The sequence below is a fragment of the Narcine bancroftii genome, chromosome 1, assembly GCF_036971445.1.
Source record: "Narcine bancroftii isolate sNarBan1 chromosome 1, sNarBan1.hap1, whole genome shotgun sequence".
In the NCBI taxonomy this organism is placed as follows: domain Eukaryota; kingdom Metazoa; phylum Chordata; class Chondrichthyes; order Torpediniformes; family Narcinidae; genus Narcine; species Narcine bancroftii.
This window is the reverse complement of record NC_091469.1, coordinates 331531911-331559553: the sequence shown is the minus strand read 5'-3', so window position 1 is coordinate 331559553 and position 27643 is coordinate 331531911. Positions and strand designations below refer to the sequence as shown.

At 43.8% G+C, this 27643-nt stretch overlaps 1 protein-coding gene across 1 annotated transcript in view; it reads right to left on the bottom strand.

The window, feature by feature from the left end:
- Positions 1–491: 491 nt before the first annotated feature.
- The window catches only part of LOC138748476 (rab effector MyRIP-like), a 305674-nt gene continuing 278522 nt past the window's right edge, over positions 492–27643 (bottom strand). Inside the window, exons 14-18 of the mRNA XM_069908752.1 lie at positions 26624–26785; positions 23979–24080; positions 22994–23054; positions 2347–2441; positions 492–1175 (exon numbers count right to left, since the gene is read on the bottom strand). Of these exons, the coding sequence (XP_069764853.1) occupies positions 1158–1175; positions 2347–2441; positions 22994–23054; positions 23979–24080; positions 26624–26785 (438 nt within the window). The 3' untranslated portion in view covers positions 492–1157. The remainder of the gene's footprint in view (positions 1176–2346; positions 2442–22993; positions 23055–23978; positions 24081–26623; positions 26786–27643) is intronic.

Sequence of the window (27643 nt, the reverse complement as noted above, 5' to 3'; positions counted from 1 at the left end):
GCGTTATTTTTTTGATAGCTCAGCAGCTCCATCTCGGCTCTCTGAGTACATCCCATGACCATCAGAGAGGAGGCGCAGGAGCATCAAAATCAGGACTGCCAGGCTGTGGAGTAGCTTCTTCCCGCAGGCTGATGAACAGTGTCCCTCTAACCAAGTAAATCATTCCAAAATATTTATTTTAAATGATATCTGGATGATATATGATCATTATGTGTGTGTACCATGATTCAGAGAAATCCTGTATATGAACACTCAGATCATAATAAACATGGCCCAGATTTATCAGGCATATGAATATTTACCATTTGCCACTACCAATCCTCTCAAGCTAATTATTCTTTTCCAATAAGCTTGAATACCTCGATCAATTGATTTTACTAATTTTTGTAAGTTAGTACCTTGGCCCACGTAACCAAGTGTTTTTTTTCACAAAAAGCGACCAAAATATATATATATATATATATATATATCTTTATATATCTCAGCCCATTAATTAATTGGTGATGCTCAACATAAAATTAAATCAATGAATATTTGAGAGCCAAACTATTCATCTGAAAAGAAATGTGCACGTGAAAATAATAACTCAAAAAATATTCAATGACTCCATCACTGCAGGGATTAATTACCAACCAAATTAGCAGGAGCAACAAACTGGCAAAGGTACAGTGTTACCCAATTTTTTTTTGGTTTCTTGACAACCATTTCTCATTTGAAGAATATAACACTGTGGACAAATCACTTACAAATACACTTGCCTCCAGATACATTGAGCTTGAACTATCATATTAAGACTGATCACAGACATGAACACCACAAATTCTGCACAGCAAATATACCAAAGTGCTTTCCAAATAGTGTGTGGACCTGTGTGTGAGAGAAAGAGAGAGAGAGAGAGAGAGGGGTGGGGGTGGGCCCACCAGTTCCAAAAAGGTCTCTTTGAAATTAAGGCAAGACACTTGGGTCACCAAAGGGACAGTGCGATCCAGAAGATGTTACAACGTGAACCTGGGAATGTGTCCAGTCAAGAGTCTGCTCCGGTGGAGACTAGTGGCAGATGGCCCATGATCTGAGGAAAAGGTTTCCATGGCTGTTGAATCAAGGCACTCAATGGACAACGGCAGGCAGTGAGTGACAGTCAGCGTGCTGTCCCCTTCTCAGTAGGGTGCAGACTTCTGAAGCAGAGAACACAAAAAGAGTTTGTGAACTGGTTGAAGATTTAGCAAGAGAAACCTCTGCCATTTTATCACGATGTTCATCACTGAAAATGGCAATGACTAGTTGAAGAAGGTTGTATATGATTGATATGATGTTCCATAATTACTGAAATATTAGGGGGAACTTATTCACGCAGAGAGTGGTGAGAGTGTCAGCTATGCTGACCTCCGACAGTCCGGGTCTATGATCAGGTGGTCTCTCGGCCACCTGACTAGCGCTGCTGGTCTCCCCCCTTGGCCGCTCAACTCGTGCTGCCGGTCTCTTAGCCTCCCGACTCGTTCTGCCAGTCTCTCACCCGTCTGACTCATGCTGACGGTCTTCCCCCCACTTGCCCGCCCGACTTGCACTGCCACTCCACCCCACTCGCCCGCCCGACTCGCTCTGCTGGTGTCTCGGCCGTCCAACTTGTGCTGCTGGTCTCCCCCACTCTCCCGCCCGACTCGTGCTGCTGGTCTCCCCCTCTCACCCACTTGACTTGCGCTGCTGGTCTCCCGGCCGTCCAACTCGGTCTGCCAGCGGCCGCCCGACTTGCTCTGCCAGTCACTCGGCCGCCCGACTCGCTCTGCCGGCATCTCACCTGCCTGACTTGTGCTGCCAGTCTTCCCCCCACTCACCTGCCCAACTCGTGCTGCCAGAGTCCCCCCCCTCGCTTGCCTGACTCGTACTGCCGGTCTCTCGCCCGCCCGACACGTGCTGCCGTTCTCCCCACCTTTGCCCGCCCGAGTCTCGCTGCCAGTCTGTCAGCTGCCCAACTCGCACTGTCGGTCTCCCGCCTGCTTGGCTCGCACTGCCAGTCTCCCCCTTCACCCGCCCGACTCGCGCTGCTAGTCTCCCTCCTCGCCCGCCCGACTCGCTCTACTGGTCTCTCGGCCTCTTGACTTGCTCTACTGGTCTCTCAGCCGCCTGATTCGCACTGCCATTCTCCCCTCCTTGCCCGCCTGACTCGTGCTGCTGCCTCTCACCCCACTTGCCAGATTTTGGAGCTTTCCGAATTTTATGTCTGGATAAAGGATCGTACCTGTATGTCTTATACCAAGTTGTGGAACTAAAAATATAGAATTGCCCTTCATTACCCAATAATGTTTTATTTGTTGACTCATTGTAAATTGAAAGAGGAAAGTGGCTTACTGCAGGATCTTCAATCCTGTCTGGGATTTGTGTTGGTTCTTTATCTTGAAGCAAGCCATTCCTGCTAACTGCCCCGATGCTGTCAAATCTCTCTCCTACAAAATGGACAAAATTTTGGTTAAAGGAACATTTGAGAAACATTCCCTGAAAAGGAAATAATAGGAAATACTGACAATGGATGGTGTTGGAAGTGCCTGGGTCAAGAGGGAACAACTTCAGGAGTGAAGGATGTCCACTTACAACAGAGATGCAGAGGAATTTCTTAAGGCAGAGGATGGTAAATCTGTGGAATTTGTTGCCATGGGCAGTTGTGGAGGACAGGACATTGGGTGTATTTAAGGCAGAGACTGATATTTTCCTGATTAGCTTGGGCATCAAAGGTGATGGGATAAAGGCTGGGCTGTAGGGCAGAGTGGGAAAATTGATCAACTCATGATTAAATGGTGGGACAGACAGTGGGCTGAATAGCCTATTTCTACTCCTATATCATATGTTCTTATATCTGCGTTCTTCCCTCCTGATCCAGCTGATCGAGAAGTGCAAAACAGTGTCTCCTGTGGTTCAGGGGACAGTGCCTTCATCTGCAATTCATGGTTCAACTTTCTTTCTGTACACTTAAGTAGAGAATCTTGGTTGGCACTCAACTGCCGCACTCAGAATGTTACAAGTGTGAGTTGCAGATGGAACCTTCAATTATGACTCAACTTCAGGATGTGAATGACCACGAGCAGCGAGTTAAACAAAATAAAGTCTGCAGATGTGGGGTTGAGTGCAACACAAATGTGCAGGAGAAACTCATCAGGTCACACAGCATCAATAGCAAGTATGACAAAAGGCCCAGGCTTGAAACAATGCTCACCCTATACTTCCAATCGATGCTGTGTGACTTGCTGAGTTTCTCCAGCACATTTGTGTATTGCACGCAAGAGGAGCAGGGAAGTCCTCAGTGTCTTCGGCTGAACTTAATTCCTTCACTTGATCCCTCAAGCAGATAATGTGATCATTATCACAATGTGGTCTGTAGCTTTCTCACCCGCAAGCACCAATACCTTCATTTGCTGGTGGTTAGAGGAGTACCTCTGGTCAGATCCCTATCTAAGCTGGAATATTGCTCCCCACTGCAAGATTCCTTCAGAACGACCGCAATAAGGAAGAGATGGTCGCCCACCTCTTTGCAGACTGTGGATTTTTTAAGTGGGTCTGGGAGAAGGATGCAAGGGTCAAATTTCAAATTTATTGTCAGAGGACATATATTTCTTTCTTTGGCTTGGCTTCGCGGATGAAGATTTATGGAGGGGTAATGTCCATGTCAGCTGCAGGCTCATTTGTGGCTGACAAGTCCGATGCGGGACAGGCAGACACGGTTGCAGCAGTTGCAAGGGAAAATTGGTTGGTTGGGGTTGGGTGTTGGGTTTTTCCTCCTTTGTCTTTTGTCAGTGAGGTGGGCTCTGCGGTCTTCTTCAAAGGAGGTTGCTGCCCGCCGAACTGTGAAGCGCCAAGATGCATGGTTTGAGGAGATATCAGCCCACTGGTAGTGGTCAATGTGGCAGGCACCAAGAGATTTCTTTAGGCAGTCCTTGTACCTCTTTGGTGCACCTCTGTCTCGGTGGCCAGTGGAGAGCTTGCAATATAACACGATCTTGGGAAGGCGATGGTCCTCCATTCTGGAGACGTGACCTACCCAGCGCAGTTGGATCTTCAGCAGCGTGGATTCGATGCTGTCGGCCTCTGCCATCTCGAGTACTTCGATGTTGGAGATGAAGTCGCTTGAATGAATGTTGAGGATAGAGCGGAGACAATGCTGGTGGAAGCGTTCTATGAGCCGTAGGTGATGCCGGTAGAGGACCCATGATTCTGAGCCAAACAGGAGTGTGGGTATGACAACGGCTCTGTATACGCTAATCTTGGTGAGGTTTTTCAGTTGGTTGTTTTTCCAGACTCTTTTGTGTAGTCTTCCAAAGGCGCTATTTGCCTTGGCGAGTCTGTGGTCTATCTCATTGTCGATCTTTGCATCCGATGAAATGGTGCAGCCGAGATAGGTAAACTGGTTGACCGTTTTGAGTTTTGTGTGCCCGATGGAGATGTGGGGGGGCTGATAGTCATGGTGGGGAGCTGGCTGATGGAGGACCTCAGTTTTCTTCAGGCTGACTTCCAGGCCAAACATTTTGGCAGTTTCTGCAAAACAGGACGTCAAGCGCTGAAGAGCTGGCTCTGAATGGGCAACTAAAGCGGCATCGTCTGCAAAGAGTAGTTCACGGACGAGTTGCTTTTGTGTCTTGGTGTGAGCTTGCAGTCGCCTCAGATTGAAGAGACTGCCATCCGTGCGGTACCGGATGTAAACAGCGTCTTCATTGTTGAGGTCTTTCGTGGCTTGTTTCAGCATCATGCTGAAGAAGATTGAAAAGAGGGTTCGTGCGAGAACGCAGCCTTGCTTCACGCCATTGCTAATGGAGAAGGGTTCAGAGAGCTCATTGTTGGTTTTCGTGCAGTTGGATAACCATTTTGAGGAACTTTGGGGGGCATCCGATGCGCTCTAGTATTTGCCAAAGCCCTTTCCTACTCACAGTGTCGAAGGCTTTGGTGAGGTCAACAAAGGTGATGTAGAGTCCTTTGTTTTGTTCTCTGCACTTTTCTTGGAGCTGTCTGAGGGCAAAGACCATGTCAGTAGTTCCTCTGTTTGCCGCACTGTGATACTGGGAGAACATATATGACATCACATAAAACCCTGAGATTCTTTTTCTGTGGGTGAGGCAAAATTCCCACTTACTGGTAGTGCAAAAAAACGGTACACAAACTGTGCAATATTGAGAGAATTAAAAAAAATCAATAAAGTGCACAAGAGTCCTTAAATAAGTCAGATTGAGTTTGAGTCTGATGGTGGGGGGGTAGCAGCTGTTCCTGAACCTGGTGGTGCGAGTCTTGTGGCACCTATAGCTCTTGTAACGGTTCATCCCCAGCAGCATCGAAACAAGGGTTCGCTGATCAAGGGATCCAGGAACACATGGGGGGGACAATCTGGGATAGATAGTATACCTGGCAAAGAGCCCAGACCCAAAACGTTGGTTACCCTGTACTTCTTATGGATGCCGTGTTTCTCCAGCATGTTTTTGTGTCTTGAATTGGACCCCAGCATTTGCAGACTTTCTTGTTGAAAAGCAGGCAGTTCGCAAGCTGTTGTTCAGACACTGCATATCCGGATAAAACAAAATTAACTACTGTGTGCTAGGAGTTAATAAAACAAAATCCTGGAGATATCGAGCTATTAGCCAGGTGAACAACAGATCCACCATCAATGTATCATTAGCTATGGAAGAGGGAGCTTGAGAAAAGCTGTACGAGTCTGGTGAAATGACAGGTCTTCTACTGAGATTATTCATCCTGAAGAAATGGAGCCTTTTGAGAGGTGCCCTATTTCGATGCAATGGTTCAAAGTCCACACCTAGCGCTGCAAAAAGCATCTTAATTAATTTTAACAGTAAGGACACTCCAGATTCTGTTGAGTGTCTAATTAATCATGATGTTCCATTTACCAAAAAAAATCATTTAGATCCATCAATTATCAAATGTCAGGAAAGTGCAGTGAGCTGGGCATCAGTTGATTTAATAGGAAGTGCTGTGTTCCATTTTTAAATAACTGCTAAACTTCCAGAGTTTGGACCTTCTTCTAGTGATCTTTGATTGGTTTATGTGAGGGGACTTTGACCCGTAGCACAGAAACTCTACCTTCTCTGCCTCAGTCCGAGGGATGTCGGTTTGAATCTTGGACCTTGAGAGATAGGAGCATTCAGTCCATCGAGTCTGTTTGGTCTTCCTCAGATACATCGAGCACCTTAATCCAAGCTGAGCAGCAGAGGACTCCAGTGCATCTGGCTAAATCCGGCAAATCCCAACAACCCCATCACATGCCCGAAATATAAAGAGCCATCATTCACATTTTAATTTAAAACAAATTTAGACATACAGCATGGTAACAGGCCCTTCCTCCCCCAATTAACCTACGATCCCCGTACGTTTGAATGATGGGAGGAAACCAGATCATTTAGAGGAAACCCACATAGACACGGGGAGAATGTACAAATCCCTTTACAGGGAGTGCTGGATTCAAATCCGGGCCTTTGGCCTTGTAATAGTGTTGTGCTAATTGTTATGTTAACCGTGCTGCCTACTAAAAAACCTGATTCCCAACAATATCACCAACCTTCTCACCAAAGGAATGGCTTGTGTAAAATTAATTAAAAATAAAAGCAAGGTTCATGGTAACTTGAAAAAAAAGATCTGCACAGGCTTCAGTTTCACTTTTAACAAATTTACGGACCAAATCTCACACCCAAACTTCAATCAAAACCACCAGCTTTCCACACAACAATTCTTAGGTTAATCCCTGTTTCCTCTATCTCCTTGGTATAGATATTTCCAAGACGAGTATCAGACCAGTATTAGCTATCATTTCAAAATGGCTTCATTCTGATTTCCATCTGGGAAGGCAGATTGATGCTGCTATTGATTTAGAATAGTCAAGAGATTGTGAAACGTGCAGAGATGGAAAGGAGGAAAATCACTGAGGTGAGGTTCAGCAAAGATCATAGACCCGGACTGTCAGAGGTCAGTGGACCTGGGTTTGGGCAGCAGTGTATAGGCAAGTTAGGGGGTGCTCAGGGTGAAGGAATTTGTAATTGGGTCAAGAGCTGATGGAGGAAAAGTGGGAGGGAGCAGCCTTTGGATGAGTGCTATCGAGCAGAGCACTGAGGGAGAAGGAGGTTTGGGTGAGATACCTATGCCTTTGCCTGTGGAGAAGAAGGCTGATAGAAGGAGGAGCTCTCTTTGAGGAGCAGAGCTCTTTGTGGGGAACAGAGGTCTTTGTGAGGAACAAAGCTCTAGGTGAGGAGCAGAGTTCACCATGAGGAACTGAGCTCTCCAGGAGGAACAGAGCTCTTGGAAAAGAGCTCTCAATGAGGAGAAGAACTCTCTGTGAGGAATAGATCTCTTCATGAGGAGCAGAGTTCTCCGTAAGGAGCAGAGCTCTCCATGTGGAGCAAAGCTCTCGATGAGGAGCAGAGCTCTCTGAAAATCAGAGGAACAGAACTGTCATGAGAAGCAGAGCTCTCTGTGAGGAACAGATCTCTGTGTGAGGAGCAGGGCTCTCAGAGAGGAGCAGAATCTCCATGAGGAGCAGTGCTTTCGGTGAGGAACAGAGTTCTCCACGAGGAGCAGAGCTCTCCGTGAGTAGCACAGTTCTCTGTGAGGAGCATAATTCTGTGTGAGGAGCAGAGCTCTCGGTGAGGAACAAAACTCTTCATGAGGAGCAGAATTCTCTGTGAGAAGCAGAGCTCTACATGAGAAACAGAGCTCTCAGTGACTTGCAGAATGCTATGTGAGGAGAAGGGCTCTAAGTGAGGAGAAGAGCTCTAAGTGAGGAGCACAGCTCTTGGTGAGGAGACTCGGTGAGGAGCAGAGCTCTCAGTGAGGAGCAGAGCTCTCTGTGAGGAGGAGCTCTCGGTGAGGAGAAGAGCTCTCGGTGAGGAGAAGATCTCTCGGTGAGGAGAAGATCTCTTGGTGAGGAGCAGAGCTCTCTTTTTGCACAGAGTAAAGCCTACAAATTTGAATAATGCAGTTATTCATGCAAAGTCTCAATTAAAGTAGTTACACATCGAATTCATATTAAAACATTGACACCACTGTAATTACCTTGGGAAGATACAGTGCTTGATAAAGTACACCAGTATTATCAGAGAGCAATATACTGCTAATTAAATCCAGGAAGTGCATCTTTATATCAAAGACTTATAATGATGGGAACTTATCAAACAATTCAATCTTTCAGAGCAGGCCCATAACTGGTGCCAGGATACCGAGGAACGTCTGTTCTGAACAGGTGGACTTCATTATCTGAAGGATTTTCCCTAATTTTGAAAGTAAACATTTGCAAAGTAATGTTAGAATCTCAGGTGGGCTGAAATGAGACTTTGTTGTTTGGTGTGTAACTTTCCTGACTTAGCCTTCCACATCGTGGACTGACGTCCCACTAATAATCACATCATGAGGGATGGAGAAAGACATTCTGTGATTAGCACCAGAGCTGAAGTGCACTTATCACCAGAACTGTGCCAGAAAATTGCTCGAGGAACGAGCTGCCTGTTTCAACACAGGATGTAAATGGTTATATGGTTATATGATACTATAGTCAAGTTTCTCTGTTGCAAACCAGAATGTGAATGGGAAGAACACCAGGGCTTATTAAAATCTCACTGTGTTTTTGATTGATCTGTTAATGTTCAAAGTCCAAATTGCTATAATCTGTGAAACAATCAAATGGAGCTCATTAGGAGTGGCTTGTCATCTCATCTAATGTTGTTATGGGTCTGTATGTTTCCCCCTCCTCCCCTCCCCAACAGAGGTACCACTCCCCTGAACTAAACACTACCCTCAAGGGGGTTACACTTGACATCTTTGCAGACGCTGCTGTGGGAATTAACACTCTGTAGTTTAAAATGTATCCTCTGGTTTCACAGCAGAGCATAGCTGTCCTCAAGTTTCATTTGATAAGATCACAGGTGGTTCAATAGCCTGTCTCGATTTCCTCAAATCTCCTTGGTATAGATATTGCCAAGAATATTATGTGAAACGTATTATCTATCATTTCAAGTGGCTTCATCCTGAGGAATATTTTCGGTTAAAAATGTCAAGCATTTTTTGATATTCCCATTGTTGCTGCTCAACCTTGAGTTCCTCCAGCAGAATGCATCTGGCTTTAATCAAGGATTTAAAATGGTCAAGAGACTGGGAAATGTGCAGAGATGGAAAGACAGAAAATCACTGAGATGAGGTTCACCAAGGATCATGGGTCTGGACTGTTGGAGGTCAGTGGAGCTGGGTTTTTGTAGACATATTTAGACAGGTTGGGGGTGCTCAGGATGTAGGCTGGTGCAAGTGAGGAGCTCTCTGTGAGGAGTAGAGGTTTCCGTGAGGAACAGGGCTTGGTGTGAGGAGCAGGGCTTGGTGTGAGAAGCAGAGCTCCTGGTAGGGAGCAGAGGTCACTGTGAGGAGCAGAGGTCACCGTGAGGAGTAGAGGTCTCCGTGAGGAGCAGGGCTTGGAGTGAGGAGCAGAGCTCCTGGTAGGGAGCAGAGGTACCTGTGAGGAGCAGAGATCTCCGTGAGGAGTAAAGATCTCCGTGAAGAGCAGGGCTTGGTGTGAGGAGCAGAGCTCCTGATAGGGAACAGAGGTCCCTGTGATGAGCAGAGGTCTCCGTGAGGAGTAGAGAGCTCCATGAGGAGCAGAGGTCACCGTAAGGAGTAGAGGTCTCCGTGAGGAGCAGGGCTTGGTGTGAGGAGCAAAGCTCCTGGTAGGGAGCAGAGGTACCTGTGAGGAGCAGAGGTCTCCGTGAGGAGTAAAGATCTCTGTGAGGAGCAGAGCTCCTGGTAGGGAGCAGAGGTCCCTGTGAGGAGCAGAGATCTTTGTGAGGAGTAGAGATCTCCGTGAGGAGCAGGGCTTGGTGTGAGGAGCCGAGAGAAACCTCCAAATTTAAATAAAATGGCTCATTCAATGCATCGTAGTTACACATCCAATTCACACTAAAATGTTGACACTACAACGAGTACATTGGGAAGATAACAGTGTTTGATAAAGAACAGTGAGAAATATTATTGCTAATTAAATCCAGAAAGTAAATCTTTATATCAAAGACTCATCACGGATGGAATTTATTAAATAATTGCCAAAGGAAGGAGCAGCCTGTTTCAATATTGCCGTCGAGTTTCTCTGTTGACAACCAGATAACCCGAATGTGAAAAAAGAGAGGCTTCAATAAAATATCCCTTATGTTTGATTGAACAAATGTGTGATAATGTTCATGGTTCCAAGGAAATGGATTGAAACTATAGTACAGTCTTGGCATAAACTGTGAAAAAATAAAATAGGATTTTTTATTGCTTAAACAGCATCGGAAATATACAGGTGCTCCTCAACTTACAAGCATATTGCAAGTCAAAAAAATCTTATGTCAAAAAAGAATACAGGTATACCTTGTCAGTCCCCACCCTAATCCCACTGCCTTGCTTTCTCCCTCAGCCCTTATCACTCCCACTACTGATCCCACTATCTCGGTCTCTCCTCACAGCCCTTTATCACTCCCAACACGGTCCCATTGGCCACTCTCCCTCAACAGTGCTGTATCAGTCCCCACACTAATCCCACTGCCCCACTCTCTTCCCCGACAGCCCCGTGTTGGTCTCCACACTGATCTCACTGCCCCACTCTTCCCCGACAGCGCTGTATCAGTCCCTGCAAGCTTTCCGACTGAACTAAAAGTATTCACAATGGAGAATTGGAAAAATCAACGATGATTGCTGATGCACCATCAATTACTTGAAAGACTAATGTAGAGAAACCAATAGGCTTTTATTCACTTAAGGACACAAGCACATCCTTACTGTTCGACTGTCCTTGAGTGAGTTGCAGGGGGATGTGGAACAGTCACCTTTATACAGGAGCCTGTGGGGAGAGGCCCAACCAGACAATGATAAACAATAGTGGTTTACCACATTCACTCTTTGTATTTTAAAAAGAGTCCGGCAGGGTGAAGTGGAACCTACAAGGTTAAATTCAAAGTCACAAGTTTAGTATTTCAGGTGGTCTGGTTGTTTGCTGGGACCGTTGTAGCATCAATTGTGGCTGTGGTGCCACGGCGGGGTCCTGGACGGTCTCAATCACCTGTACATACTCATCAGTGTTCTGCTGGTGGGTAGACGCCAATGAGTCTGATGTAACCTCCCTCAGGACAGAGGCAGAGTACCAGGGTCAGGTGCATTGTGTTTGTTCCAGGGGATGCGGTTGTGGGGAGAACAGCCATGGCCTCCAGGGCTCCTGAGAGAGTCTTTTATCAGTCCCAACACTGATCCCACTGCCCCGCCCTCCCCCGACAGCCCCATGTTGGTCCCAACACTGAAACCATAGCACTACTCTCTACCCATTCTCCACACTGATCCCACTCGCCGCTCTCCCCCCACAGCCCTTTATTATTCCCCACACTGATCCCACTGCCCTGCTCTCTCCTCACTGCCCTTAATCATTCCCAACACTGATCTCACTGCCTTGCTCTCTCCCCACAGCCCTTTATCATTCCCCACACTGATCCCACTGCCCTGCTCTCCCCCCACAGCCCTTTATCATTCCCCACACTGATCCCACTGCCCTGCTCTCCCGCTACAGCCCTTAATCATTCCCCACACTGATCCCACTGCCCTGCTCTCTCCTCACTGCCCTTAATCATTCCCAACACTGATCTCACTGCCTTGCTCTCTCCCCAGAGCCCTTTATCATTCCCCACACTGATCCCACTGCCCTGCTCTCCCCCCACAGCCCTTTATCATTCCCCACACTGATCCCACTGCCCTGCTCTCTCCTCACTGCCCTTAATCATTCCCAACACTGATCTCACTGCCTTGCTCTCTCCCCAGAGCCCTTTATCATTCCCCACACTGATCCCACTGCCCTGCTCTCCCCCCACAGCCCTTTATCATTCCCAACACTGATCTCACTGCCTTGCTCTCTCCCCACAGCCCTTTATCATTCCCCACACTGATCCCACTGCCCTGCTCTCCCCCCACAGCCCTTTATCATTCCCCACACTGATCCCACTGCCCTGCTCTCCCCCTACAGCCCTTAATCATTCCCCACACTGATCCCACTGCCCTGCTCTCTCCTCACTGCCCTTAATCATTCCCAACACTGATCTCACTGCCTTGCTCTCTCCCCAGAGCCCTTTATCATTCCCCACACTGATCCCACTGCCCTGCTCTCCCCCTACAGCCCTTAATCATTCCCCACACTGATCCCACTGCCCTGCTCTCTCCCCACAGCCCTTATTCATTCCCAACACAGATCCCACTGCTCCGCTCTCTCCCCACAGCTCTTTATCATTCCCAACATTGATCCCACTGGAGGTATCTTTGTGTCTCTATGGGTAGGCCACGTAGGTATATTTGGGATTGGCATGGAGAAGGTGGACCCTTTCAACCAGTGGGTCAGACTTATGACTCCTCACATGCTTCTGGAGTAGGACAGGCCATGGGGATATCAGCCACGTTGGTAGTGTGGTACCAGTCGCAGATTTCCTGGGAAAGGAAATCATACATTCATGCGATGTGGCATTTGAGTGCATCCGTGAAGACCTCCTGCCAATTGGAGACTGAGAGGCTCTTGGACCACAATGCTAGAAGGATTGTCTTCCAAACCATAGCATTCTCCCTTTCTACTTGCTTGTCACCCAGAGGTTGTAACTCATGGTCTTGCTCGTGGCAATGCCTCTGGCCAGCAGGTACTGGTGCAGCTCATCACTCATAAAAGATGCCCCCCGGTCACTGTGGATATAACTGGAGAGGCCGAACAGAGTGAAGAGGCTGCACAGGGCCTTGACGACTGCGGCAGCGGTCATGTCCGAACAGGGAATGGCAATGGAAAATGGGAGTATTCATCGATGATGTTCAGAAAATACACATTGCGGTCAGTGCAGGGCAGGGGTCCTTTAAAATCAACACTGAAGGGGCGGGTGGCTTTAATTAATTTTGCCCTATCCAGCCGGTAGAAGTGTGGCTTGCACTCAGCACAGACTTGGCAGTTCTTTGTCATGGATCTGATCTCATCAATGGAGTATGACAGATTGCATACTTTAATAAAGTGAAAAAACCTGGCGACTCCGGGGTAGCAGTGATCATTGTGGATGTTTTGCAGTTGGTTGATCTGTGCATTGCCACAGGTCCAGCCAGACTGGGTGTCTGGCGGCTCATTAAGTTTCCCCAACTGGTATCGAATATTGTAATTGTAGGTGGACAATTCAATCCTCCACCTCAGTATCTGTCATTTTTGATTTTACCCCACTGCTGATTGTTAAACACGAGGGTTGATCATTCAGCAGGTGAATCTCTTACCGGCCAGGTAATGACACCAGTGCCGCACTGCCTTGACAATAGCCTGGGCCTCTTTCTCAACTGAGGAGTCCTGAATCTCGGGGCCCTGTAGGGTACGTGAAAAGAAGGCTACTGGCCTGCCTGCCTGGTTAAGGGTCACTGCAAGGGTGAAGTCTGATGCATCGCTTTCCACCTGAAATGGGATGGATTCGTCCACAGCTTGCATTGTGGCTTTAGTGGTATCTACTTTAATATGATTGAAGGCAGCATGGGCTTCCACCGCCAGGGGGAAGGATGTGGACTTGATGAGGGGCGGGCCTTGTCTGCATAATTGGGGATCCACTGAGCATAATAAGAAAAGAACCCAGGGCACCTCTTCAGGGCCTTGAGGCTGTGTGCGAGGGGAAGCTCCAGGAGCGTCCCCATGCGGTCAGGGTCCTGGCTGATGACGCCATTGTCCATGACAGACCAGATGGGTTGTGTGAAACATGCACTTGGCCTTGTTATATGTGAGGTTAAGGAGCTTGACTATTTTGAGGAATTTCTAGAGATTGGTGACATGGTCCTGGAGGTCGTGGCTGCAGATGGTGATGTTATCGAGATATGGGAAGGTAGCCCACAATTTGAACTGATTCACCATTCAGTCCATCTCTTTCTGGAAGACTGAGACACCCTTCATGACACCAAAGGGAACCTGCAGGAAGTAGTAGAGGAATGGCCTATACTGGTGGTCCTCTGGGCAGATAGGGATTTGATGATATGCTGATTTCAGGTCAAAGGTTAAAAAGACCTGATACTGGGTAATTTGGTTGACTGTGTCGGCATTGTGTGGGAGGGGGGTATGCATCCAATCGTGTGTACCTGTTGATGGTTTGGCTGTAGTCGATGACTACCACTACCTGCACTCTCCAGGGGCTGGTGGTGGCTTCAATGATCCCCTCCTTGAGTAAGCACGGTACCTCTGCCTGGATGAATGCCCTGTCCCCAGCACTGTACTGCCTATTTTTGGTGGCGATGGGTTTACAGTCATGAGTGAATAGCGCAGGAGGCAATTTTGAGGGTGGAGAGCCCGCAGGTCATGTGTCGTGAGTGGTGGGGTTGCCGGTTGGAAACTGTTGGCCATATACAGTGAGGGGGGATGGGGCCCATCGAACTCCATCATCAAGCTTTTAAAGTGGCACTCAAAATCCAGTCCCAACAGTACAGTAGCACAGAGATGCGACATTACCATCAGTCTAAAGTCTTTATATTCAGTACCTCACCCTGTTGGAGGCATTACACAGAAATTCGGACATCCACTGTGTGCGACCTGGATGCCAAGGAGACCTTGTGGTTCACCGGCAATACTGTGAGAGAAAAACATCGCACTGTGTCCGGGTGGATGAAGCTCTCCGTGTTTCCACTATTGAATAAGTAACTCGTCAGGTAGCCGTTTACCTGAATATCTATCATCAACCTGGTCGAGTATGATGGAGGCCAGTGTCGGGCCACTGCATATAGTTGTTGTGGGCGGTGGTGGTGTCCAAAATGGTGGCCCCCAAGGTTCTGCTGGCTCCCATAGGTGGTACCCAAGATGGCAGCCTCCATGATCCACATGCATCACCGCTAGGTCCTGAAGATGGTGCCAAAGATTATGGCCCCCATGGATCGCTCATGGTGATGCTAGCTCCGGGTGATGACAGTGTCCAGGACGGTGGCCCCTACGATCCATATGCCGCGCTGTTATAAAGGGGTTTGAACTTACACACTTTGGTGTAGTGGCCCTTCTTCCTACAGCTGGAGCAAGTTGTTTTCGAGTCACTAGGAGGTGTCTGGCGTAGACAGCATTGATTTTACGTAGGTACTGTCCTTTTAGAATGCCCGCGGCTTCCTGGTACGTTATAGCGCCCTGATCATTGAGTACACTAGGGTGCCAACCTGGGAGTGCAGCACTTGCAGTTTGTCTCTCTCCAATCACACAATGGTGGAGGAGGCCTGCAGGAATACTTCAAAGCAGCGCAGCCAGAGCTCAAAGTTGGTAGATGCCTTGGGCGATCGACGGTTGACCTCCAGCTTTTCTGGTTTCAGGTCTGCTCCATTATGTAAAAAAAAACTTTAAGTGAATAAAATTGATGCACCATCAATTACTCAAAAGACTAATGTAGAGAGACCACTAAACTTTTATTTACTTAAGAACACAAACACATCCTTACTGTTCGACAGTCCTGCACTGAGCTGCAAGGGGCTATGGAACAGTCACCCTTAGACAGGAGCCTGAAGGGAGGTACAACTGACCATTAGGTGTGCCCAACCAGACAATGATACATTACAATGTTTACTACACTTGCGATGTCCTCACTTTAATGTATTACGTGAAAGTAAATAATGACATTCACTCTATGTTCCATCATAACTTCAAAAATTTTTAAGTCGGACCACTGTAAGTGGGGGAGCACCTGTAGTCTGGGCCTGTTATAGATCTGTAATAAGTTAACTAATTCAATGATTTTCCTCCCTGACTGAAGATAGGTGTCCTTCTCCTGGACTACACTGCTACCCTCCAGACTCTGTCATTGTGAGAGAAGATTGTACTTCCTTTTCCAGATATCTGATGGAAGAGGGGAACAAGGTGTCCTTGTGCTGCTGAGTGCCCGTCTTCAGGCTTCTGTACCTCCTTCCCAGTGGTAGCAGAGTGAAGGGGGCATGGTCTGGGTGGTGGGGTCCTTGAGGATAGAGGCTGCTTTCTTAAGACATTGCCTCTTGATGGAGTGGAGAATGATGCCTGTGATGTTCAGAACTCACTAGTTTTTTCTTGCCCTCTGCATTGACACCTCCATACTATACAGTGATGCAGCCAGTCGGAATGCTCTCCATGGTACACCTGTAGAAATTTCCAAGAGTCTTCAGTGACAGACCAAATCTCCTCAAACTCCTCACAAGGTGAGCCGCCTTCATGATTGCCTCGACCTGGAGGCTCCAGGACAGATGTTCAGAGATGTTAACAGCCAAGAACTTGATGCTCTTAACTCTTTCCACTGTGGACCCCCTCAATGAAAACAGGCTTGTGTTTTCCTGATTTTCCCATCCTGAAGTCCTCAATCAGCTCCTAAGTTTTGCTAACATTGAGTGCAAGGTTGTTGTTGTGGCACCATTCAACCAGCTGATGTATCTCTCTTCTGTACGCCTTCTCATCACCGTCTGTGATTCTGCCAACAACTGTGGCATCATCAGCAAATTGTAAATGGCATTTGAATTGTGTTTAGTCCTTGAGTCAGCTGTGGCTCACCCAGAGACAGCTTCTCTGAGCACTTGATCAAACCTTGGTGGCCGGGGGGGCGTGGCAAAATGGCGTAGAGTCTAGACATGCAATCTCGACCTCTATGCCCAGACTTTTAAATACCCATTTTTTAACCCTTTGTTTCCAAGTTTAAACTTTTAGTTTAAAGTATTAAGGAATTATTATGGCCACAAATGGTAAAATGACTAAATCTCAAGTTCAAAAGAAGATACATTTTCGAAGTGCTGAAGATCTGGGGCCTAGACGACTTGAAGCAGCCCCAGGCTCAATTTCTTCATTGCCTAAATCCCAAAGATCGCCTGTGGGGGATGAAAAGGAAATGCATCAGGCAGCATTACAATCTGAAGAAATCGTTTTTCTTCGCAAATGGATGAGAAAACAACGATGCGGGGGGAGACCAGCGGCGACTCCCTGAAGAAGTCGGGATGCCGTCGCTGGGAGTCCAGACTCGCAGTAAATCTTTTAAAATTGCAGCAGGAGCTGCAGGTACTTTGTTCTGCCACCATGTCAGAGAGAGCAGAGCTGAGATTTACTGATTCACAATATATGCAATTAAATGCGGTTATTCAACCTTTGTTGACATCTCTAATGAATGAGATGGTTCAAATGAATGCTGGTATAAGTTCAGAATTAAATATGGTTAAGACACGTGTGGATGCATCTTATGAAGAATTTAAAAAATTTCAGACTGCTTTTTTGGACTGTGAACAACAAGTGACTTCTAACATAGAAAAAGTGTTGAAGGTGGAAAGTCATAGAATTAGAAAATCGTGAGAAGGAGCTAGAAAGAAAAATAGATTCTTTGGGAAATCAAAGCAGAAGGAATAATGTGAAAATTGTTGGTTTGCCAGAAGGTATAGAAGGACAAGACCCTCTTCGTTTCTTTAAAGACTGGATTCCACAAATATTAGGGCAAGAATTTTTCTCTGGGGGATTGGCACTGGAAAGAGCCCATAGAACTTGAAGAAGAATACCCTCAGCTGGTCAACCCCCAAGACAGCTAATAATTTGATGTCTGAGTTATTTGGATAGAGAAGCAATACTTTGACTTGCAGTACAAAATGCGAGACAACGACAAACCCCATTATTGATTCAGAATAGTAGAGTCTTTTTTATCCTGATCTGAGTCAAGATGTTATTCAACGTTGACGTCAATTTAATCCAGTTAAAGAAGTTTTGTGGCGTAAAGGTTATAAGTCTACTTTTCGTTACCCTGCAGTGTTGAAGGTCTTTTACGGAAACTATCAATTTCGGTTTTTTGAAACTGATTGTGAAGCAATGATTTTTGCTGACTCATTGCCAGATATAAGAGGACAAAGACGTAGCCCACCATTATTTCCTAAAGAAAAATTTGGTTGTTCTGGAAATGGAAGAAATGGCAGAAATGGGAAAAATGGGAATGGAAAGAGTCCACCTCCTTCCAAAATGGGATCTTCGAGATTGGAGTCTTTTGGATGAAAAGAAGAATTTTCTTATTTTATTTTTTCTTTTGTTATTATGATACTTGGATGTTACTGATTGTTTGGCTGGGGAGGGGGAGATTTGCACTAAGTTCTTTACTAGTCATCAGCTACTGGTGGGTGATCCACACCCAATTTTTGTTTAGGGGATTACTACCTTTTGGTAGTTTTTAAAAAAATCGTTCTATCTATTTATTTATTTTGAACCTTTTTTCTTAGTTTTTAATTTGTGATTTTTTTTATTGGAGGGCCTATATACATTGATTTGAGTTTTTATATAAAGATAGTATTGGTATTTAGTAATAATAGTAGATATGTCGAAGTTGAGGTTTGCTACTTTTAATGTTCGAGGATTAAATAGTGCGATTAAATGTAAGCAAGTCTTGGTGTATATTAAGAAAATGAAAATTGATATTGCCTTTTTCCAAGAAACACATTTGAATATGAAGGAAAGTGTGAAATTAAAAATGGATTGTGTTGGGCATGTATATATTTCTTCATTTAATTCTAAAGCTAAAGGTTTAGCAATTTTGATACATAAAAATTTATCTTTTGAATTACAATCAATGGAGGAAAAGGCAGGATGTATTCTTAAATTGAATTGTAAGATTTTTAGTGAATTTTGGACTGTAATATTTATGCTCCAAATGCAGATGATAAAGTATTTATTTCGGATGCATTTTTATGTTTGGGTCAAGCTAATGATAATATTTTAGTTGGTGGTGATTTTAATTGTGTTTTGGAACCTTTATTAGATAAATCTCCAAAGAAAGTTTAAAAAAAATCCAAGATGGCAATCCAGGTCCAAGCGTTGATGAAAGATCTTAATTTAGTAGATATTTGGAGACGTCTTAGTCCGACAGAGAAAATTTTTCCTTTTATTCATCTAGACATGAATCGTTTTCAAGGATTGACTTCCTTTTAGTATCGGCACATTTACAAGGGAAAATACAACAAGCGGAATATAAAAGTAGGGTGATTTCAGATAATTCTCTGTTATATTTTACATATGAAACTTCTGAGAAAATTCAAATAGCTTATCATTGGAGATTTAATACAATGTTGTTGAAAAATACGGAATTTATTGATTTTTTGAAAAAACAAATTAATTTTTTTTGAAAGAAAATTCTAAATCTGTTCAAAGTAAGTTTGCATTATGGGATGCTATGAAAGCCTATTTGAGAGGACAAATAATTAGTTATACTTATAAAATAAAAAAAGAATCGATTAAATCAGAGTCTTGAATTAGAGAAACAGATCGATGAGTTAGAAAAGGAATTTCAGAAAGATGCTACAGAAGATCAGAAAATAGCATTATCTAGGCTGAAATTGAAATATAATACCTTGCAATCTTATCAATTTGAATGTGTGATTAATAGGACTAAACAACGGTATTATGAATGGGGAGAGAAAGCACACAAGGTATTGGCATGGCAATTAAAGAAAGAACAGATATCGAGGACTATTAATGCTGTTCGACGGAATTCTCTTATTACTTATAAACTTCATGAGATTAATAATGAATTTTATTCATTTTATAAAAAGTTATATACATCTGAAGGAAAACAGGAAACGATCGATTGATTTTTTTTTTATCACAGTTGAATTTACCGATATTAGAGGATGGAGATATACAGGAGTTAGAAGAACCATTTACTGATTCGGAAATTAAAATGGCTATGCTGGAAATGCCAAATGGTAAATCACTTGGTGATGATGGATTTTCAGTTGAATTTTATAAAATTTTTTATGATGATTTATTTACAGTGTTTGGGGATGTATTACGTCAAGTTGCAGAATATTATGATTTACCTGAGTCTTGTTCTAGTGCTTTAATTACAGTAATTCCTAAAAAAGATAGAGATCCTTTGAAGGTATCTTCATATAGACCAATTTCGTTGTTAAATGTAGTTTATAAAATAATAGCTAAAGTATTAGCGAATAGATTGGCTAAATTTTTACCAAAGTTGATTCATATTGATCAAACAGGTTTTATAAAGAATAGATATGCTTCAGATAATATTTTGCGAGTGATTAGTTTGATTAATAGATTTCGACAATCTTTAGATCATCCGATGGTGATATCCTTAGATGCAGAAAAAGCATTTGATAGAGTTGAATGGAATTTTTTGTTTAAAGTTTTGGAGAAATTTAAGTTTGGTCCTTCTTTTATTGGTTGGATTAGGGCTCTATATAGTAAACCGGTAGCTAGAGTATTGACGAATGGTTTGATTTCAGAATCTTTTAAGTTAACTTAATCAACTCGTCAAGGTTGTCCTTTATCACCAGCTTTGTTTGCGTTAGTGATTGAACCTTTAACGCAGTTGATAAGACAAAATACACTGATACAAGGTATGAAAGTTTTAGGTGAGGAGTATAAAATTAATTTATTTGCTGATGACGTATTGGTGTATTTAACAAATCCAGCTCAGTCACTTTTGCATTTGAAGGAATGTTTAATACAATATGGATGTCTTTCTGGATATAAAGTTAATTGGGAAAAAAGTGAAATATTACCGGTCAGTGAAGGAGATTATTCAGTTTATAAGAATATTATTAATTTGAAGTGGACTGATCGAATTAAATATCTGGGTATAATTTTGGATGTTAATTATCAATCTTTATATAAATTAAACTATGCTCCATTAATGAAAAAAATTAAACTGATTTGATTAAATGGAAAGATTTACCTATTAATTTAATGGGAAGGATAAATACAATTAAGATGAATATCCTTCCGCGTATATAATATTTGTTTCAATCTATTCCGTATTTACTTGATAACATTTTTTTCGAGATTTAAATAAAATGGTTAGTGAGTTTTTATGGAGGGGTAAATTTTCGAGAGTAGCTTTGAATAAATTAACTTGGAAATATGAGTTAGGGGGATTATGTTTACCACATTTTCAAAATTATTATGAGGCAGCCCAACTTAAATTTATTAGTTCATTGATGGATTTGGTATGACCTCCTAGTTGGGCTAAAATTGAGATGGCAAGTATTTCTGAATTTGAAATACATCAATTTTTGTTTAGGTGGAATATGAATTTGTTACAACAATATAATGTGCCTATACTAAAACATTTAATGAAGTTATGGATAAAGAAAAATAAAATGATAGGTTCTAGGGGTAAATTATTGGCTTTGACTCCATTGTATAATAATCAACTTATTTCTTTTTCAATACATAATCAAATTTATTGCATTGGAGATTTAAAGGTGTGAAAAATTTGGGAGATTGTTTTAAAGAGGGTAAGTTTTTATCTTTTAATCAGATGAGGGAAGATTTTGGTATTGATAAGAATTCTTTATTTCTTTATTATCAAATTCAATCTTTGGTAAAATGTATACTTGGTAAAGATATGATTTTACCTAAAATGACTAAATTTGAGACTTCTCTTATGAAGGTACCAGAGAAGGGTTATATTTCATTTATGTATCAAATATTACAGGATAGTATGGATAAAAAGGATTGGGATAGAAAAAAATAATAATAAAAAAAGAAATGTGACAAAAAAAAACCTTGGTGGCCCTTCTGGAGCAGAGTTGCAAGATGGCTGCACTGCTGGGAGCTCATACCTTCTAAACAGGTTGCAGTGTGGAGGTCCATTGAAGCGACAACCAAGATTCCAAGTAATGGATTATCTCAGGAGATTTGACCAACATCATCCCTCAATCAGTAACTCGGAAATCTCACCCAGCCATTATCACATTGCTCTTTGAGGGATCTCGCTGCCTGCAAAATCACTCAATTGCCTTTCCATCTTGGAACATTAGAGCGCCAGGTTTGGCGAAGTGGTTAGCGCAATGCCTTTAAAGCGCCAGCGATCGGGACCAGTCAGGGGGTTGAAACCTGCGCTGTCTCCCCGTGTCTGCATGGGTTTTCTCCAGGGGCTCCAGTTTCCTCTCACCCTTCAAAATAAAAACTGTACCGAGGGTGCAGGTCATTTGGGGGTAAATTAGGTGGCACGGTCTCCTGTGCCATAATTGCCTGTTACCATGCTGTACGTCTAAATAAATTAACAAAAGTAAAGATATTTCATTTGCTTGGGATTCGATGCTGACTATTTATAAGGCACTGGCGAGACCTCACTTGGAACATTGTGAGCAGTTTAGGACTTCTCAATGAAGAAAGGATGTGCTGACATTGGAGAAGGTTCAGAAGGCGATCACAAGGTTTAATCCAGCAATAAAACGGTTATCATGTGAGAAGCATTTGACAGATCTTAGCCTGTACTTGTTGGAATTTAGTTGAATGAGAGGGAATATCATTGAAACATTTCAAATGTTGAAAGGCATGGACAGTGTAGACGTAGAAAGATTGTTTCCCATGGTGGGAGAGTCTAAGGCAGGAGAGTACAACTTCAGGATTGAAGGGCCTCCACTTAGAAAGGAGATACAGAAGAATTTCTTCAGTCAGGAGGTAGTAAATCTGTGGGATTTGTTGCCACATATGATTGTAGAGGCCTGGTCATTGGATGTATTGAAAGCAGAGACTGACAGGTTCTTGATTAGCCAGGGCATCAAAGGTTATGGGGAGAAGGCCAGACAATGGGGCTGAGTGGGAAAATGGATCACTCGTGATTAAATGGTGGGGCAGATTCAATGGGTTGAAAAGCCTATTTCTGCTCCTATGTCTTTAAAGTGCTCAACAATGTGATGATGTCATCAAAGGTGCTGTCACAATGTAGGACTTTCTTTTTATATCCAGCATCAGAGGTGGATATGTCTGCTTTATTAGAATGTTCAGAGTCATTTGGTGGCCACATGCATGTGATGTTTTCTGCATCAATGACTGAATGAACTGCGAAGGAGGCATCAACATACAGTGCTACCCACCACATGGCATGTTCAGTGGCTACAGGCAAATCAGTCCCAAAAATACGAGGACGCAATTGATGAAGTCAATATATTGGTTTTGACTGAGCAATTACAATTACCACAGGTCCAACTTAGGATGACACTGGAAATAGTCAGAACTCAAGCAACTGCATCATGTTCTGGGTACCTTGCTTTGGTGGTGCAGGAAGTTTTCTCCTCTGCTGCCTTGAAGAATCAATTGTCTCAGCCTGGAATAAAACATAAAGAGGTAGATTTATATTTTAGATTTATTGTCAGAGTACATACATGACATCACATACCTTTTCCTGTGGGTGAGGCAGAATTGCCACTTTTTGGCAGTGCAAGAAAACAAACTGACTCAATGTACACATGTAAACTAATAAAGAAAAGTAAGCAAACTGACTGTGCAATGCAGAGAGAGATGGGGGGGGGTGGGGAACAGTGGAAACAGTGGAGGTACACTCCATTATTGAGCAACCTCTTGAACTGGAAATTATATTTGTCCTACAAATTACTTGGATGAATACGTGGAGGGATAGGTCAGCGAGAGCGAGTTTGCAGATGATGGATAGGTTGGAGGCATTGTGGATTTTGTAAAAGGCTGTCTTAGGTTACAGCGGAATAGAGACAGGATGCAGAGGTGGGCCAAGATGTGCCAGATAAACTTCAGTCCAGTTAAGTGTGAAGGTACTCACTTTGGAATGTTGAACTTCAGGGTGGAGTACATGGTTAATGGCAGAATTCTAAACAGTGTGGAGGAACAAAGGGACTATGGGTCCAGGTACATAAATCCGTCAAAGTTGTTGCACAAATTGAGAGTGTGGTTAAGAAGGAGTACAGTGCGTTGGCCTTCATTAGATGGGGGGTTAAATTCAGAGCCATGAGGAAATGTTGCAGCTCTATAAAACTCTGGTCAGACCACACTTGGTGTTTTGCGTTCAGTTCTGGTTGTCTCTTTACAGGAAGGATGTGGAAACTTTGGAGAGGGTGCTTGGATCTCTGAAAAATAGAGGGTTATGGGTATGTGGTAGGGAAGGATTAGATTGTTGGGCAGTAGGTTTACATAAGTTAACACAACATCGTGGGCTGAAGGGTCTGGATTGTACTATAATTTTGTTCTTCAAAGGTTTCCGCACAAACTCTTTCCTTACCTTTGCCTCAGGCAGGTTACGTTTCTTCAACAGTCGATCACATGGGACCACATTAAGCCCAGCCACATTCAGGGCTGAGATTCTGCGTTCGATATCCGAAACCTATCGGTGGGTGGGGATTTTTTGAGGACAATTATTAGGAAATCGCAATGCAGCAACATAAAGCTTTGGTTAGTCCATCCTATGTGCAATTCTAGTCATCTTATTACAGGAAAGATGTGTATTTGGAAAGGATACAAAAGAGGTTTCTCAGGATCTTGTGGGTACAAGTTGTGGTGGAGGTTGGACAATCTTGAGCTGTATTCTCTGGAGCACCAGAGGTCGAGGGGAGACCTGACAGAGTTGTATAAAATCACGAGAGGCATTGATAGGTTGGACAGAGTTTTTTTTTCCAGAGAAAAAGTGTCATATGTTTAAGGTGAGGGGAGAAGCTTTTATGGAGATGTGTAGTTTTTAATCTTTTGTTTTGTCTAGAACAAAAATGGTGTCTAGTCTTGTCTGTTTTGTAATCCCAGTTATGTGGGGAGCATTGTGGTTTCTGGAGGACGTAATTTTGTTTTTAACTGTGTACTGGCTTTAAATTACAATAAAGGCTACTACCAAATACTTTACACGGACTGTTGACTGACTAGAATGGGCTGCCAGGAGTAGTGGTGGAAGCAGATACCATAGTGGTGTTTAAGGGACCACACAGTTTGATAGGATAGGTAAGATTGCCTTTTGTATGCTGGGAGTGATTAGTCAGGGGATTGCGTTCAGGAGCCATGAGGTGATGTTACACTTATATCTCACTGAATGTCACTCACACCCAGTCTCTCTCCATTCAGATAATCCTCGGCCTTTTCATCCCTCTTACCGAACTGCATGACTTCACACTCCTCCCATTCACCAGATTCTCACCCTATCTCTCACTCTATCTACATCCTGTGGCGGAATCACAACGTCCTTATCACCACATGCCAAAATGCAGCTTGACAAATCTCTGGTGAGACTACACTTAGAATATTGTGTTCAGTTCTGGTCACATCATTACAAGAAGGATGTGGAAGCTATGGAGAGAGTGCAGAGGAATTTACTAGGATGTCGCCTGGATTGGAATATATATCTGACGAGGCAAGGCAAGCAGCATTAGGAATTTTAACTTTGGAGTGATAAAGATGAGAGGTGACTTAATAGAGATCTACAAGATTCTGAGAGGCATAGATCAGGTGTACAACCAGTGCCTTTTTCCCAGGGCAGGTATAGCAAACACCAGAGGACATCTGTACAAAGCAAAGGGAGGAAAGTTTAAGGGAGACATCAGGTTGTGGGTGCCTGGAATTCATTGTTAGGGTTGGGGTGGAGGCTCGAACAATAGAGGCATTTGAGAGAATGAAAGAAAAATAGAGGTTTGTGAGGGAGGGTTAGTTTTCTTTGGGTATATATATATATATATAGAGGTTGGCACAGCATCATACTGTGCTGTAATCTTCTATGTCCTGAGTATCTGCAATACATGCTGATTACTCGATGGAAGAAAAAGAATTTCCAAGAATCAGTCTAAAATTTATCTTAATAAAAAAAAGCAGAGATTGCTGTAAACACTCAACAGGTCAGGCAGCATCTATGGGGAGAGGAACAGAGTTAACGTTTCAGATCTTAAGGGTCTCAGAGTGATTCCACACTTTTTGTTTTCCTTCCAGATTTCAGCATGGCAGTTTTTTTTCATCTAAGTTTTCCACTTATTGGTTTGAATCTCATGGTCCTCCAGCAGTTTCAAATGATTCTATCATTTACTTCCCCATTCCCTGATCCACCTTCAAAAATTTCACACCCAGGCCTACTTTCTGTTCCACCATGTGAGGCTCAAACAGCAACACACCCCAGCTGATCTTTTTCCCAATTGACTTCCTGTGGCTTGGCAGATGCACAGTCATCAATTGCATTTGTATAGATCCCACAACTATCAGGTTCTGGAACCTCCCCAATAATGACAAAAACAAGTTGATTACCATACACATTCTACAATATGCATGTCCATCAAAGTTCTTATTTGCTGCAGCTGAACAGATAAAGAAATATTCTGATAGTATACTTAATTTAATTAAGAGAGACATTAAATTCATGATAGATAGATAATAAATATTCACTGTTATCCTTGTGCAAAAAAAATGTGATCTGCAATAGTGCAGGCCGTCCTTTGGTGGGGTCGGAGCAGTCCCTGGTTAGTGTAACGAGGGGAAGTTCAAGAGCCTCAGAGGGACCCACACGGGTGACTTGCGGTCGGGGGACTTGCATGGGCTGCGGGCTACTGGAGAAGGGTTCAGGGGAACCAGGTGTCAGAACTGGAATTCAAGAGAGTCCTGAGAGCAAGAAGAGCTCCCGAAGGGAGCTGATTGTGTAGGAGGGTTTGGATTAATGGTCTGTGCTGCTGCGGAGGCTGCAGGAGACACTCGGTGACACTGAAGGGATTCCCTATTGCTTCTCTTTTTCTCTTACTGTGAGACGCACCGTGCAACACCAATGGTGGATTTTTGTCTGCTCTACGGCAGGCAGAAGGCAGCTTCGTGAAACATCATGTGTTCTGTACTATTACATGACAATAAAGGAATCTCGAATCCTGAAGGTCGCCAGTTCGGTGTCCCACCCTACCCTGTGCCAGTTACCTGGAGTTCTGCTTGGTGAACCTGTGCTGCTGCAGTGGCCACCTGGTCCTCCAGATCTGCCAGCTTGGTCTCGGAGGTTACACTGTGAATACTACGCGCACAATCCTCCAGCTCGTTCAGCTGGCCTTCCAAACTGTACACAGTGCCAGCTGTCATGTAAACCTATCAACAGAGAGAAAGCCCCCATGAGAGCCTCATTATGATAAAGACAGCACACAAACTTAATTCAAGGGTCAAAGTTCAGATTTCTTGTTATGATGGTAATGTGTGAAAATAGGGGAGAGGGTTGTATTCATTGTTAACTGCAAGATGAACCCAGCACAGCAAAGGCCCCTCAGCCCATCGAGTTTGCACTCATTGGCACTCATCCTATCTAAATCCCATTAATGTCAAAGGTGGCAAAGGCCAGTCCTTCAGCTCCGTAGAACATTACAGCACAGAAAACAGGTCCTTTGGCCCTTCTAGTCTGTTCACCTATTACTCTGCCTAGTTCAACTGACTTACACCCAGTCCACAGCCCTCCATATCCCACCCATCCATGTATCTATCTACATTTTTCTTAAATGTTAAAATTGAGCCTGCATTCACCTCTTCAGATGACAGCTCGTTCTACACCCCACCACTCTCTGTGTAAAGAAATCTCCCCTTATGTTCTCCTAAACTTTTCTCCTTTCACCCTGGATCCATGTTCTCTGGTTTGTATCTCACCTAACCTCAGTGGAACAAGGCTACTTGCATTTACTCTGTCTATACCCATTACGATTTTGTAAACCTTGATCAATTTTCCCTCATTCTTCTAAGTTCCAGTGAATAAAGTCCTAACCTGTTTAACCTTTCCCTGTAACTCAGTTCCTGAAGTCCCAGCAATATTCTATTAAATCTTCTCTGCACTCTTTCTATCTTATTGATATCTTTCCTGCAGTTCAGTGACCAAAACTATACAGGTATACGAACCTTTATCCAGAACCCTTGGCAGATTTCGGAAAGCCCACCTGAATTTTGCTGCTGTATCCATCCCCA